The 12,444-nt window shown below is 39.5% G+C and overlaps 1 protein-coding gene across 2 annotated transcripts; it reads right to left on the bottom strand.

Moving 5' to 3' along the window:
* Positions 1 to 8,999: 8,999 nt before the first annotated feature.
* On the bottom strand, positions 9,000 to 12,276 carry snx12 (sorting nexin 12). Of its 2 annotated transcripts, XM_061803744.1 has the most exons (5): positions 11,908 to 12,276; positions 11,045 to 11,140; positions 10,828 to 10,952; positions 9,369 to 9,459; positions 9,000 to 9,016 (listed from the first exon to the last, which is right to left on the bottom strand). In XM_061803744.1, the coding sequence occupies exons 1-5, from the start codon at positions 12,070 to 12,072 to the stop codon at positions 9,011 to 9,013; spliced, it is 483 nt and encodes a 160-aa protein (XP_061659728.1). In that variant the 5' UTR covers positions 12,073 to 12,276; the 3' UTR covers positions 9,000 to 9,010. The 2 variants fall into 2 exon arrangements, with proteins under 2 accessions (XP_061659728.1, XP_061659727.1); XM_061803743.1 differs by lacking the exon at positions 9,000 to 9,016 and having other exon boundaries at positions 9,069 to 9,459; positions 11,908 to 12,271.
* Positions 12,277 to 12,444: the final 168 nt, after the last annotated feature.

Raw genomic sequence — 12,444 nt, 5'->3', positions numbered from 1 at the left:
TCACTCTTTCAAAATCGAGATTCGAGGGGCAACTAAACCCAGCGTCAAATATTTCATGTACTGGTATTTTAAACTTCTTTTATCAACTACTGTTTTCTTAAATATACCCAATGTAGGACTGCAATTAACTAATAATCTGTTGATTATTTTTTCTAGTAATCAATGATTCATTTCTTTTCCCAAGGTGTGATAATATTACCATGATATTGAGCCAAAGAGCAAGGAAGGGAAAGGAAGATGTTTTGATTTCCGTGCATTATTATTGTGTTTCTCTCTTTACGTAAGTGACACATGTTCTTGAAAGTGGTTGTCTTACTTATTTCCTCATCACACACCGACGAAGAAAGTTCTACAACATTCCTCCCGTATTACAAAAACTTGCAGGTTAGGTTCACTGATGACTTTAAATTGGTTTGACTGTGAATTATTTTTCTGTCTAATATGTGCCCTGCAATAGGCTAGGAAACAGTTGAAGGTGGACCTTGTAAAGAATCTTCTTCTTTTTCTTTCGGCTTGTCCCGTCAGGGGTCGCCACAGCATGTTATCTTTTTTCTTTTAAGCCTATCTCGTGCATCCTCCTCTCTAACACCCACTGTCCTCACGTCCTCCCTCACAACATCCATCAACCTTTTCTTTGGTGTTACTCTCCCTCTTTTGCCTGGCAGCTCAATCCTCAACAGCCTTCTACGAATATACTCTCTCGCCTCTGGACATGTCCAAACCATCGAAGTCTGCTCTCTCGAACCTTGTCTCCAAAACATCCAACTTTGGCTGTCCCTCTACTGAGCTCATTTCTAATCCTAACCTGTTGACACCAAGTGAGAACCTCCACATCTTCCTTTCTGCTACCTCGAGTTCTGCTTCCTGTTGTTTCTTCAGAGCCATCGTCTCTAACCCGTACATCATGGCCGGCCTCACCACTGTTTTATAAACTTTGCCCTTCATCCTAGCGGAGACTCTTCTGTCACATAGAACACCAGACACCTTCCGCCAACTGTTCCACCCCGCTTGGACCCGTTTCTTCACTTCCTTACCACACTTTCCATTGCTCTGAATTGTTGACCCCAAGTATTTGAAGTCGTCCAACTTCGCTATCTCTTCTCCCTGGAGCTTCACTCTTCCCGCTCTGCCCCTCTCATTCATGCACATATATTCTGTTTTACTTCGGCTAATCTTCATTCCTTTCCAGTGCGTGCCTCCATCTTTCTAATTGTTCCTCCGCCTGCTCCCTGCTTTCACTGCAGATCACAATATCATCTACGAACATCATAGTCCAAGGGGATTCCAGTCTAACCTCGTCTGGTAGCCTATCCATTACTACCGCAAATAAGAAGGGGCTCAGCACGGATCCCTGATGCAGTCCCACCTCCACCGTAAATTCTTCTGACACACCTACAGCACATCTCACTGCTGTTCTGCTGCACTCATACATTTCCTGTACTATTCTACCATAAAACCTTATAATGAGTGCAATCTTCAAATTAAAATATAGATACAAAAAATCTTAATGAAACCTCAAAAGTTTACCCAAACATTTGCAGAAATTCACATTTCCATTTGTCTTTTCATTGACACCTAGGCTTGTATAAGAAAAACAGAATCAGGAAATGCCCACCGAACAAATTTGGATGTACTGTATAACTGCTAGACAAAAGAAAAGACATTAGATAACCTTAAACCTTAGTACACTGTGCAGCCTGGTATTTAATCATTTTTGTAAATGTAAGTTCAAAGTCCTGAAAATAATCTGCAGTCAATTTATTTGAAGACATATGTATTTAGAGTTAACATGACACGCTGTGGCGACCCCGAAAGGGACAAGCCGAAAGAAACCAACATGGTGGTTCAAATCAATTAGAGCTGGAGTTTCACTTTTGGATGGTTGAATTGAAGCCAACAAGATAATAAGGCTTGCGACTTGATGCTGCAATAAAAAAAGAAAGTCAGGTTAGTTGTGACAATAATCTGTGTGTAAATGCATGAGTGAGAAATGTGCAAACCCACACATGAACTCATTTGGTGGTGAAGCTTTTTTCCCCCAAGACACTGCTTTAACTTTTTTGTTTCGCAGTGTCTACGAGACTAATTTTCTGTACCTGACTTTCAGAATGAGCCAAATTGACATAAAAAAAGATTTTACATAGAAATCTTCTCCCTTCCTATACCGCCATTTTCGCAACGCCCCTTTTGTCCTTGCCCGGCCTCGCTGCTCTTTCGATTTGTTTCCACCTTATCAAGCTAACCCCCCAATAGGTGTCTCTATAAACACGGACATCATTGCAGAGCACTGGAACCGCTAACCAAACACGACCTAATCTCTGCCTTGGACCGCTGTGGCCATCATGCATGTCTACTTTCATTTCTCAGGACAAGGCCAGCACATCAAAGCTGCTTTGTGTTGCAGTTCGCCATCCTAATTGACCGGGAAGGTGAAGGTTGGCCCAGTATCATTCCTGGGAATTTCAAGATAGAAGACGTTTTTATTAAATGCATCAAAGCACAAGATGAATAAGAAATAGAGAGGAACCTCTGATGTTGAATGTCACAGAAGGGCTACAATTTGAAGTTAAATCAACAGTTTCGAAAGTCAAAGAAAACAAAGAGAGAAGCCACCATCGTCTGTGGGTCTAATATGTTTCCCCTGACTATATTATTTATATGTTGATGTGATTGACTTTACTCTTACATAATACTCTATAACAACCAGTTCAGGGTGTACCCCGCCTCCTGCCCATTGACAGCTGGGATAGACTCCAGCACTCCCAGCAACCCTTGTGAGGATAAGTGGCTAAGTAAATGGATGGATGTATGAATACTGTATCCGATTTTAGTGTGCAGTATTCTTGTATTTCCATTTGATTTCTCCAATTATAAACAATACTCAATTGCCAGTCAGTGGTCTTTTTCATTGCATATGGAGCCCCAACACTTTTGGAGTGGCTTGGCTCCACTTGGTTAATAAATTGTTTTCCATTTTTTATTTTTGTCAAACTTGCTGATTCTCTGAGTATAGCCTGAATCTGAGTTGGCGCGGTCTAAGCCAGGCTTTCGTCTGGCCCGCACCCTAGCCGAGTTTCCCCATGCTATCAATGCTATTGAGCCCCTGCTGGGAACACTTGGCTCATGTATGCATTGAATGCCGAGTTTGCTTAACAACACAGGAAAATCACAGATGTTTGTCACAGAGGCTCGTAGGCTGAGGACTCTGAGTTTACGTCCCGGTGGGTAACGCTAATGGGATAGAGGTTTTTCCATTGGTGCTCCATCTCTGTGGAATAACCTCCTTCTGAATATTAGGCAAGCCCCCTGCATCTTTAAAACTTTAAAACATTGTAAATAATCACATACATTAATAAGTATGCAATTGGTTAATTATAACTACTGAATGAATTAAAAAACATTATCAACGTATTTTTCATTTTAATCTAATTTCATGAGCTAGGCTCTCGGTTTATATGAAAAATCTAAAGTTGCCCTTGAGAATAAATGCTTGCCCAATCCTGAGTTAAGGGTGCATTGACACTGTGGAACACTGTAAGACACTTTCCATTTTCTTCAATGTTTTGAAATGATAGCAATATGAGAATTCACCATCACCAGAGAACGCATTGGGTTCCACTGTATGTGTGCTTATGACTGGTAGTTAAAATGTGTCCTCTCTTGTGAATGGAGATGATACAATTGTATCAAAGGCAATACAATGCATGTGGAGTCTAAACAAATAGAACCAAGTCCCACCATTTACACGGAGCCACAAATCAATGAGAAGCCAAACTTAGCTCTAATGTTTAGAATTCCTATATTCCGAACACAATTGTGTCCAATTATAGTCAGGTCAAAGTCTACATCACAAGATCACTATTTCTGGGAGGACTTTAATCCACCTGCAGCCAGCCAGAATACCCCTTTGCCGCGTAATCCCCCACTGCGAGAGAGCAACAACAGGAAAAAGGGCTTTAGGATTCGTGTGTAGTGAAACAAAAAGGCCCACTGTTGGACATCAAGCAAAGCCGGGGCTTGTACTTATTGTGACATTTCCACTTGCCACATACAGTTTATTCTTTTGATTGGCCAAAATATGAAAGCGAGATGCATTGTTTTGAGCATTTATTAGGACTACACAAAACACGACATACCTACTTTCTGTGAATTTTTGGGTTGGGTTGTGAGGGAATACCTCTTTCACTTTGAGTCCAAGCCTAAATAAAAATGTTGCTAGAAGAGTTTATTTTCTAATTTCGCCGTATGAAAAGAGGAATCCCACTCACAACGTTGTACAGTTTTAGTAACAAGATGATGTCACACGCTGTAACTCAAAACACGTGTATCTCAAATCCTCTTCCTCCACTGAAATGAATGAAAATTGAATCAGGAAAAATAACACTCTCTAATATAATGCTCTATAAAAACATAGCATGATAACATAATTAAATATAATGTGAAGAATTAAACAATTAGTGCATAATGATTTAATGCTGCATTTCATTTCAGTGTGCTGTTGCCTCTGGTGAGTGCGTCGTCTTGGCCACTGGGGGATGTTTAATACAGTCATGCAGACACAAATGCACAAAGTTACTTCTTCTATGGCTAAAGAAAGTGATTGGTAAGATGCTGTAATTATACATCCATTTCCCAAGCCGCTTATCCTCACAAGAGTCACGGGAGTGCTGGAGCTCATTTGTCATAGAGGATAAGGCGTATATGCCTGCAAGTGTTAATATGTCATCAGTCTACGTGTTCCTCCCGGTTTGTTTTCAAATAACCATTGCCAAAGGTGTTTTAAAACCAATAGTACAGGTGCTAACCATTAGCACGACAACAACATTTTTCATTGTATGTAACCATTGAGCATATGGGCCGTTCTTAAAGATCCCCTATTTTGCCTATTTAGATTTTCATGCAGTGACTCTCTAATGCAGACATAGTAGAAAAGTGTCAATTTAATTTAATTTTGTTGTTGTTCGAATGTCCTGAAAAGGCCCCTCTAACAGCTACTTCTGTTTGACCCAATTTAGTATCTCCTTTGTCCATATTTTCCTCTGATTAGTTGCCTTGATGTGGTAGACCCACTTGTGAGAGCACACGTGTTTGTGATGTTGACAACACTGGCTCTGAAACCAGGAGGAAGGTGGAGATCTTTGGTCAACATTATCATTTATGATATGACAATTTGAATCTTTGGTACAGATATTAACAAGAATCATGGAAGGTGACACAAAAGATTTGCCTTCATAGCTCACATAAAATCATATTGCTGGCTGGATCTGGGTCCCTAGCTTTGAGTTTGACACCTGCGAATTAAAGCATGAAATCATGATGCAAAAGCTGTTTAAATCTTCACATTCTATTTGATTAGGTTACTGTGTATTTTATACATTCCAATAATGTAGCATTATACTTGTCCTGGTGTTTTTGGGAAGAAGGAACAGATTAAAGACATTTCTACTCATTTTAACGGGGATGATTTGAGGTACGAGCAATTTGCATTTCGAGCATTGGTCACAGAACAGATTAAATTCACAAGTCGAAGTATTGTACCACTATACAGTATTTAACTCTGGCAGAGGTTTGTGAGACATCCTCAAGGTTATCGCTATTAGCAATTTAAATGGCTATTTTCTTTTCTTACATTCAAGTGTTACACATGCTATGACAACACATGTAATTAACTATAAAATCACACTTTCTGAGAAGATGTTCCATTTTAGCAATTCCCATTGAACAAACTAGGTCATCCGCCAGCGTGGGGCCTCTCATCACGCGGCTCCCATAACACATCTCCAACTCAAAGTGGAGCTTTGCAGGATCCACTGACTTATTTTTCCTCTCCAGACTAAAAGGATTTGTAGACGTGACACAGTGGGCAGCAGGAAATGTAATAGTTGGACAGAAAAATATCAGCAAAATTCCTCAGGACTGCACTCAAAGTGGAAATGGAATGATAACGTACAGTATTAATACACTTGACAATCATCTTTATGGAATTTTAAAAGGAGTAAAACAAGCAGAGATGCTTTGCTTGAGATCCGGTGATTACTTCCAACGATGAAGATGTGTTCATATTTGCTTGCTTAAAATAACATTTGCACTAGTTGCTGATGTGACAACTTAGCTGGAGGTGTAACGACATAATGAACAATCCTGCCTAAAAGCATATGTAGACTGAAGAGAACAGAAGTCAGCGTTTTCTTTACCATGCTCCATGTTACTTCACTTTGGGAGGTTATCATTGCCATCACAATCTAGAGACCATAAGCCAAGAGTAGTCAATGCTTGTCTGATGGACTTTGAGGTGGAAAATAATCAAATATGGTTGGCGGGGGGCAGTCTTTCACTAACAACCTAATAATGCACATACATGTAAGAGGAATGACAAACATAACACAAACAATTTATACGTGGTTGCGATCATTGGTTTTTTTCTTCCACTGGCTTGAAACTGAGAGGGTGTAGAAGTGAATGTGGCACATGCAGTTGTCTGTTTGGCAGTGGAGAGAGAGAACACACAACATAAGTTCATACAAAAGAAGAGCTTTAGGCTGGACTGACACTGCAGGTCCAAGTGCACAGTTCTGATTTAAAGCCTAAACAGTAGTACCTTGAGATCCAAGTAACACAACCTACCAATTTTCTTCATAGATATGAGCTGTCTTTCAACCATTTTTTAGGGATGTTGGACTTCCAAGGTTAAGTTATGAGGGTTGTATGTTTGCAATGAACTAAACTCACTTCGCCACAGTTTGGCAAAAACAATTTGCGAACAATTCTACAAAAAGGACTTTATACTGTTTATTGACAGTCCCACATGATGTTTACTGTCAAACTAAAAATCAAACAGAGACCTACGTTGTGCACATTTAAAACAACCGCATAGCTTCCCCTTTCAGTCCACTAGCTTAATGCTCATGCTAAATACCCTCTATGTTCTGGTGCTTTAACTCTTTAAGCAATGGATTGAAGACAAAGAGTGTAGCAACACATGGAGACATTAGCGAACAGTCCTCACAGTCATATATTCTGTATCTTCAGTATAGAATGATTAATATATCAGCTGAGAAAAAAGTTGAGACTAGATGTGCAACAATTAAACAATTGACAACTATTTTAACAGCTACTTAATTGTTTCCGGAGCTAGTTTAACTTGAAATTGTCCAAATCTTTGGATTTCAGCCTCTCAACGGTAAACATTTACAGATTTCTGTCACCTTCCTGTTTTATCAAAATAAGACATTTGTGAACATCTTTTTTTACTTTGGCAAACGTTCATCATTTTTGGTCATTTTTGATGTTATGGACCAAAAAAGTTACTGAATCATCCATCAATCAATTTCCATTTGAAATAATGTTTTAACAAATGTATGAAATTTTATTTTTAAAACCAATTAATTGATTAATCCCCCAAATAATTACCAGATGAATTAAAATAATCATTAGTTGGAGAGAAATCTCAAACAGTACATCCATGTCTATATTATTCTGGCCCCCATGTGATTTTCAATTTGTGTCACTCGAACCTTGCAGTGCAAATCAAGCCTTTATCATTTTTTTAAAAACAATGCACTGACAAACGTTTTGCAATGTTACTGTAGAAACACGTGTACAATGCAGAAGGTCAATTTAAGCCTAAACATTATTTTGATTGACAAGGTTTAAGGTTGAACAAAATGTTAAATGATTGTAATCAGATTTGGCAACCACATGACAGTGTCAACCACAAGTAATCATCTTTAACTGGCGGCTCTTGCACATCTTTCCAAGTTACAAGAAAAGAAAAAAAAAAGATGGTAGCTGATCATTTTAACTTAAACTGCACACTTACTGGAAAGGATTGTACAAGAGTCTACCATTAACTCCCAAAAGATGGTGAAATGCAAGTGATGACTCGAGAAGAAACATTGACCCCTGAATGTGCTGACAGTAAATGACGTTAATTGTGAAAATCGCTGCAATACAAGTGTAATGACATGCTAGGTTAGACAGTGGAACCTCCAAAGTCAAAAGCAGTCTGTGAGTTGACTTCTCAGTTGTTTTAACTGCCCCCAAAATGTTGACACAAAAACTAACGTAGTGTATTCTCATGTCAGAAAAAAATGGTAAAAAAAAAACATGGTAACAAAACTGTAAAACTACTCACCCTATGAAAACAAGAGGGGTTATTGTCAAGCTTTACTTTGCTGGTCTTTTCACTTACCACTTAGCTTCCAACTGGAGGTTAATTAGACTTGCAGCTGGTTGATAAGTTTTATCCATTAAGAGTAATATCGTACTGAAACATTACTCTTCTTTACAATCATTGGGAGAATTGTGCAGCCACATCACAATCCAAAAAATATACATAAAAAAGCACAACACTCGTGGAGTTCATCCGTCAAATGCTCACTGCACTTGGATAGTTTACACTGAATTTTACCACTTTTGGAGTTGTGAAAGTTCCACTGTATGCTTTCTTTTTAATAGTGAAATTAAGGCACGAAAGCAACATCATTCAGCAGTGCTAATGCTGCCAATAAAGGTGATACTGATTTAACACTCCAGTGGTGCAACGACACCTCGTGAATGACTATAGTGTCAACATAAGGACACTGGTTGGTGTCCTTGCTTGTTGTTAAATGTAAATGCAGCATGTTTCAATAGTTCTCCAACATCAAAAGCATGTGTTATTGGCTTGATTAAACACCTACTGTAAAATATAAGTGTGCAGGTTTGGCATGCAGCTGGCAATTATTAGTGCAGTTAATTTTGATAAAAATTGGTTAGGAGAGATTTCTGTTAATGAGGTACAATACGCCGCAAACACTTAACAACAGTTCACATAAGTCCAAACAATAGTATTGCAAAGTAAATCTGGTAATGCTCTTCCATTTGTTATCAATTCCAAAAAACAGACTACATGCGGCATATTTACAAGCTATAATTTGTTTCCCATTTGTGAACTATCGCTTTTAGCCTTTAAAAAAAGCTCATGCAGCAGAATAACTTGAGAATCATAAATATATCAAACTTACTTCACTCATACCTAAAAAAAAAACAAAAACAAAAAAGAGAGGATCAGAAATAGCATGACACACTTAATCATTAATCTAGTTTATTCACAATATATTACAATCATGATTATATGACAAGGGAGAAAGCGTGCATGTAGCAGGTGGTATTTTGTAATAAAAGCAATAAGCTTACTGTACAATGACAAACTACAGTCAGCTTGTTGTTATAAAACAAAAGCGCACGCACAGTGGAAGAACATGCTCCAATATCGAGTGCATTTTGACTTGATAATTATAGAGAAGAAGTCCATTCTACAACCCAGAGAAAATTAATTAAAGCCCCACCTCCCACCACCCAATCCGTTAGTAAGCCTAGTGTCGTACTTTTCCGGGAATGTAGTTCCGGTCGATCTCTGCCTCCTGCAGGAACATGTGCAGACAGCGCTCGTTTTGGGCCAAAGGGTGACCTGCAATTCTAGAGAAACACACACACGGCAGGCAAACATTTTACCTGGGACACTAATAAAACTGTATTACTGGCGTTGCATAAACATTTAATATAGCATAAACATATTAAGAATTGAATATAAATGGACATGTTTATGTGTACAATGGAATCTTATGCAGTTGGACAGTTATGTTAGTTTTTTCGTGATTAAGAAATGAAATGTGTGAGGTGTAGATATCGTTGGTGTCCACTCGAGGTCGCAATCCTAATGTTTACACTTTATTTGTAACTGAGTGTGTGGGGCTTCACAAGGTAGGCGGGCCATAGCCTGGTGAGTGACCTGAATCAGCAAATGACAACGGAGAACTGGTTGTTGCGAGTTCAGGTTAGCAGGGGGCTATTAGTTCATTTGGTAACCGTTAGCCTGTAATATTAACCCATTACAAAGCACTTTGAAAAAAACCTCTTCACATTACTCACGTATGAGCGTTAAATAAAATACATGGTAACACAATTCTAAAAAATAAGACAACCGTTGACATCATTACATAGTAAATGAAAAATATGATAAAGAAGATCAAAGTACACAGAATTTGTCAGTTCTTGGCTCAAACTCTTGCTGTCGTATCATAGCCGTAACTGCGCTGGCAATGTTTCGAAGTAACATTTTAACTTTAACAGTTATAGTAGTAGTGCAAAAATGAGTTAACCACTGTAACAATAATACACTCTTTAAACACCCTCCTCTACTAAGAAACACAAGGTTAATAAAACTTGAGTGGCTGTAGAACACCAGACAGTAAAAGAGCAATAGGCACAGACATCCCCATTTATTTCCTCCTCAAGTGGAGTCACACACATTTAAAAAAAATTGATATGCGTCTTGCCCGCTTAATGTGATGTCATGCATGACAGAGGATGAAACTACACATTTTGTGATGTTTTCAGCGAGAGTTGTACGACTTTTGGGCCCTTTTAATTTCACGGTACCACTGTTAGTTTTTCTTAGACAACTACAATGAGTGAACGTCCATCCATCTATTTTCTTGGCCACTTAACCTCACGAGGGTCACGGGAGCGCTGGAGCTTATCTCAGCTATCAACGGGCAGGAAGCAGGGTAAACCTTGAGCTGGTTGCCAGCCAATCACAGGGCATATAGAGACAACTCACAATCACATCTTTGGGCAATTTAGAGTCTCCAATTAATGTTGGATGTTTTGGGGATGTGCGAGCAAACCGGAGTGCCCGGAGAAAACCCACGCACGCACAGGGAGAACATGCAAACTCCGCACAGGGGGGTCCGGATTTAAACTTGGGTCCTCAGAACTGTGAGGCCAACATTTTGTGAGCCATCGTACCGCCCAATGAGTGAACGGTTCAACAAATTTACTGACCTATTGATAAACTGCTCCAAACCCGACCGCCGCTCCTCAATGAACGACTCCTCGAAAAGCCCTTCGTCGCTGCGGAAGGGCAACTGTCTCTTCAGGGCTTTACCCGGGAGAGGCGGTACGACAATCTAATGGGAAATTATAAAAGATACATTTATTAAAAAAATAAATAAATAAAAAATCACAAATGCATGCGGTAAGATTCACTAGCCTCACTCACCTTGCTGTCTCTCTCCAACTCATTTTTTAACCATTCAAAATCACTGTATCGTCTTGTCACACAGGAATCCTTTAGTTTGAAAATAGGAAGGTTGGTCTACACAAGATGGACAGAACAGAAGATTCAGTGACTTGCAAGGGGACATGTGACCTAGTGAATAGTCTACAATGCAAGGGCAGCAAAAATTGCTTCCTATTCGTTCAACAGGATTAATTTCGTTGACGTTGAAACTCTACTTGGAGGCCATAAAGCTAAGCAAGAACACAGTTAACTACTTGAGAAAGTATCATTGAAAAAAAAAGACATGACTAAAGCCCTACATAAATTAAGTGTCGTTGCTATTAGTTAGCTGAAGTTTACTGCCGTCAATTTCTATGCACGCTAAACTTGATTTGCATGCTTTGCTTAGTGCAGTGTAAACAGTATAGTTTAGATACTTGAATGTCTTCAAACCATTAATTAGTTATGAAACGTACTGGTAAAAGTAGACAGTTATAAATTCATGTTAAGTTGTCGATGTTTCACAGTGTTAGCTGAAACTGTTAGCATCGTGTAGCAGTGTTTGCTATATAGGCATTTTCCTGCAGTTGTAATTAGTTTCTGTAAATAAATGCTGCTTGAAGATAGTCTTGTCATGGCTTGCATCAATGCACTCGTTTCACTAAGCGTTGTTTGAACTTAACTTGAACACACTTTTCATATGACAGCACACTCCTTCAGTTCAACTACCCACTAGGCCGCGAACAATCCCCGGCCCTCGAGTTTTGCTCTCGCCTCATTACAACGTCACAGCACGGATAACCCATTTGGTGTCGTTGGTACATAGGCTAAAGTGCTTTTCGGACGTCTTATCGAACACTTACCCGCATCCGAACTTCATAAGTTGTGTATCGGTGCCGCCCGACTCCAACGATCTGTGGATCAAAAACGTCTATCTCCAGAAAATTGCTGGGGGGACCGTATGCGTCCATCAGGTCCTGAGGCTTGGAATTCAACCGGCGAGTGTCGGCAACCGAAGGCTCTGTCATTTTGGAGGACTGCAAGTGTTTTTCTTACGCTCGAAAAAGCGTCAGAGTGAAAAGAATGAAAAGTGGATGCGGAGACATTAATTAACAGCGGTGGTTGACGGGTTCAGCTAAGGAACTAGCGGACTAGATCGGCTCAAGCCCGGGCCAGCTGCCCTGCGCCCCACCCTTCTTGAAACAGAAAAATGTGTTGGATTCTTTCCGTGCTGTGCGGTACACCGTGGACTCCCTCGATGAAGAGAATTGGACAGGACCTGGACTTCCAGGACCCGAACGTATACACCTATGAAGGTAATTTTTTTTTTCATTTCCATATTAACACAAACTAAGGTAACGACATATTGGTATATTTTCCAGGGAAAAAAATATTACTAG

This window comes from Syngnathoides biaculeatus, chromosome 18 (genome assembly GCF_019802595.1).
Source record: "Syngnathoides biaculeatus isolate LvHL_M chromosome 18, ASM1980259v1, whole genome shotgun sequence".
NCBI classification, from domain to species: domain Eukaryota; kingdom Metazoa; phylum Chordata; class Actinopteri; order Syngnathiformes; family Syngnathidae; genus Syngnathoides; species Syngnathoides biaculeatus.
Note: the sequence above shows the minus strand (reverse complement) of the source record. Positions and strands in the feature narration are given on the sequence as shown.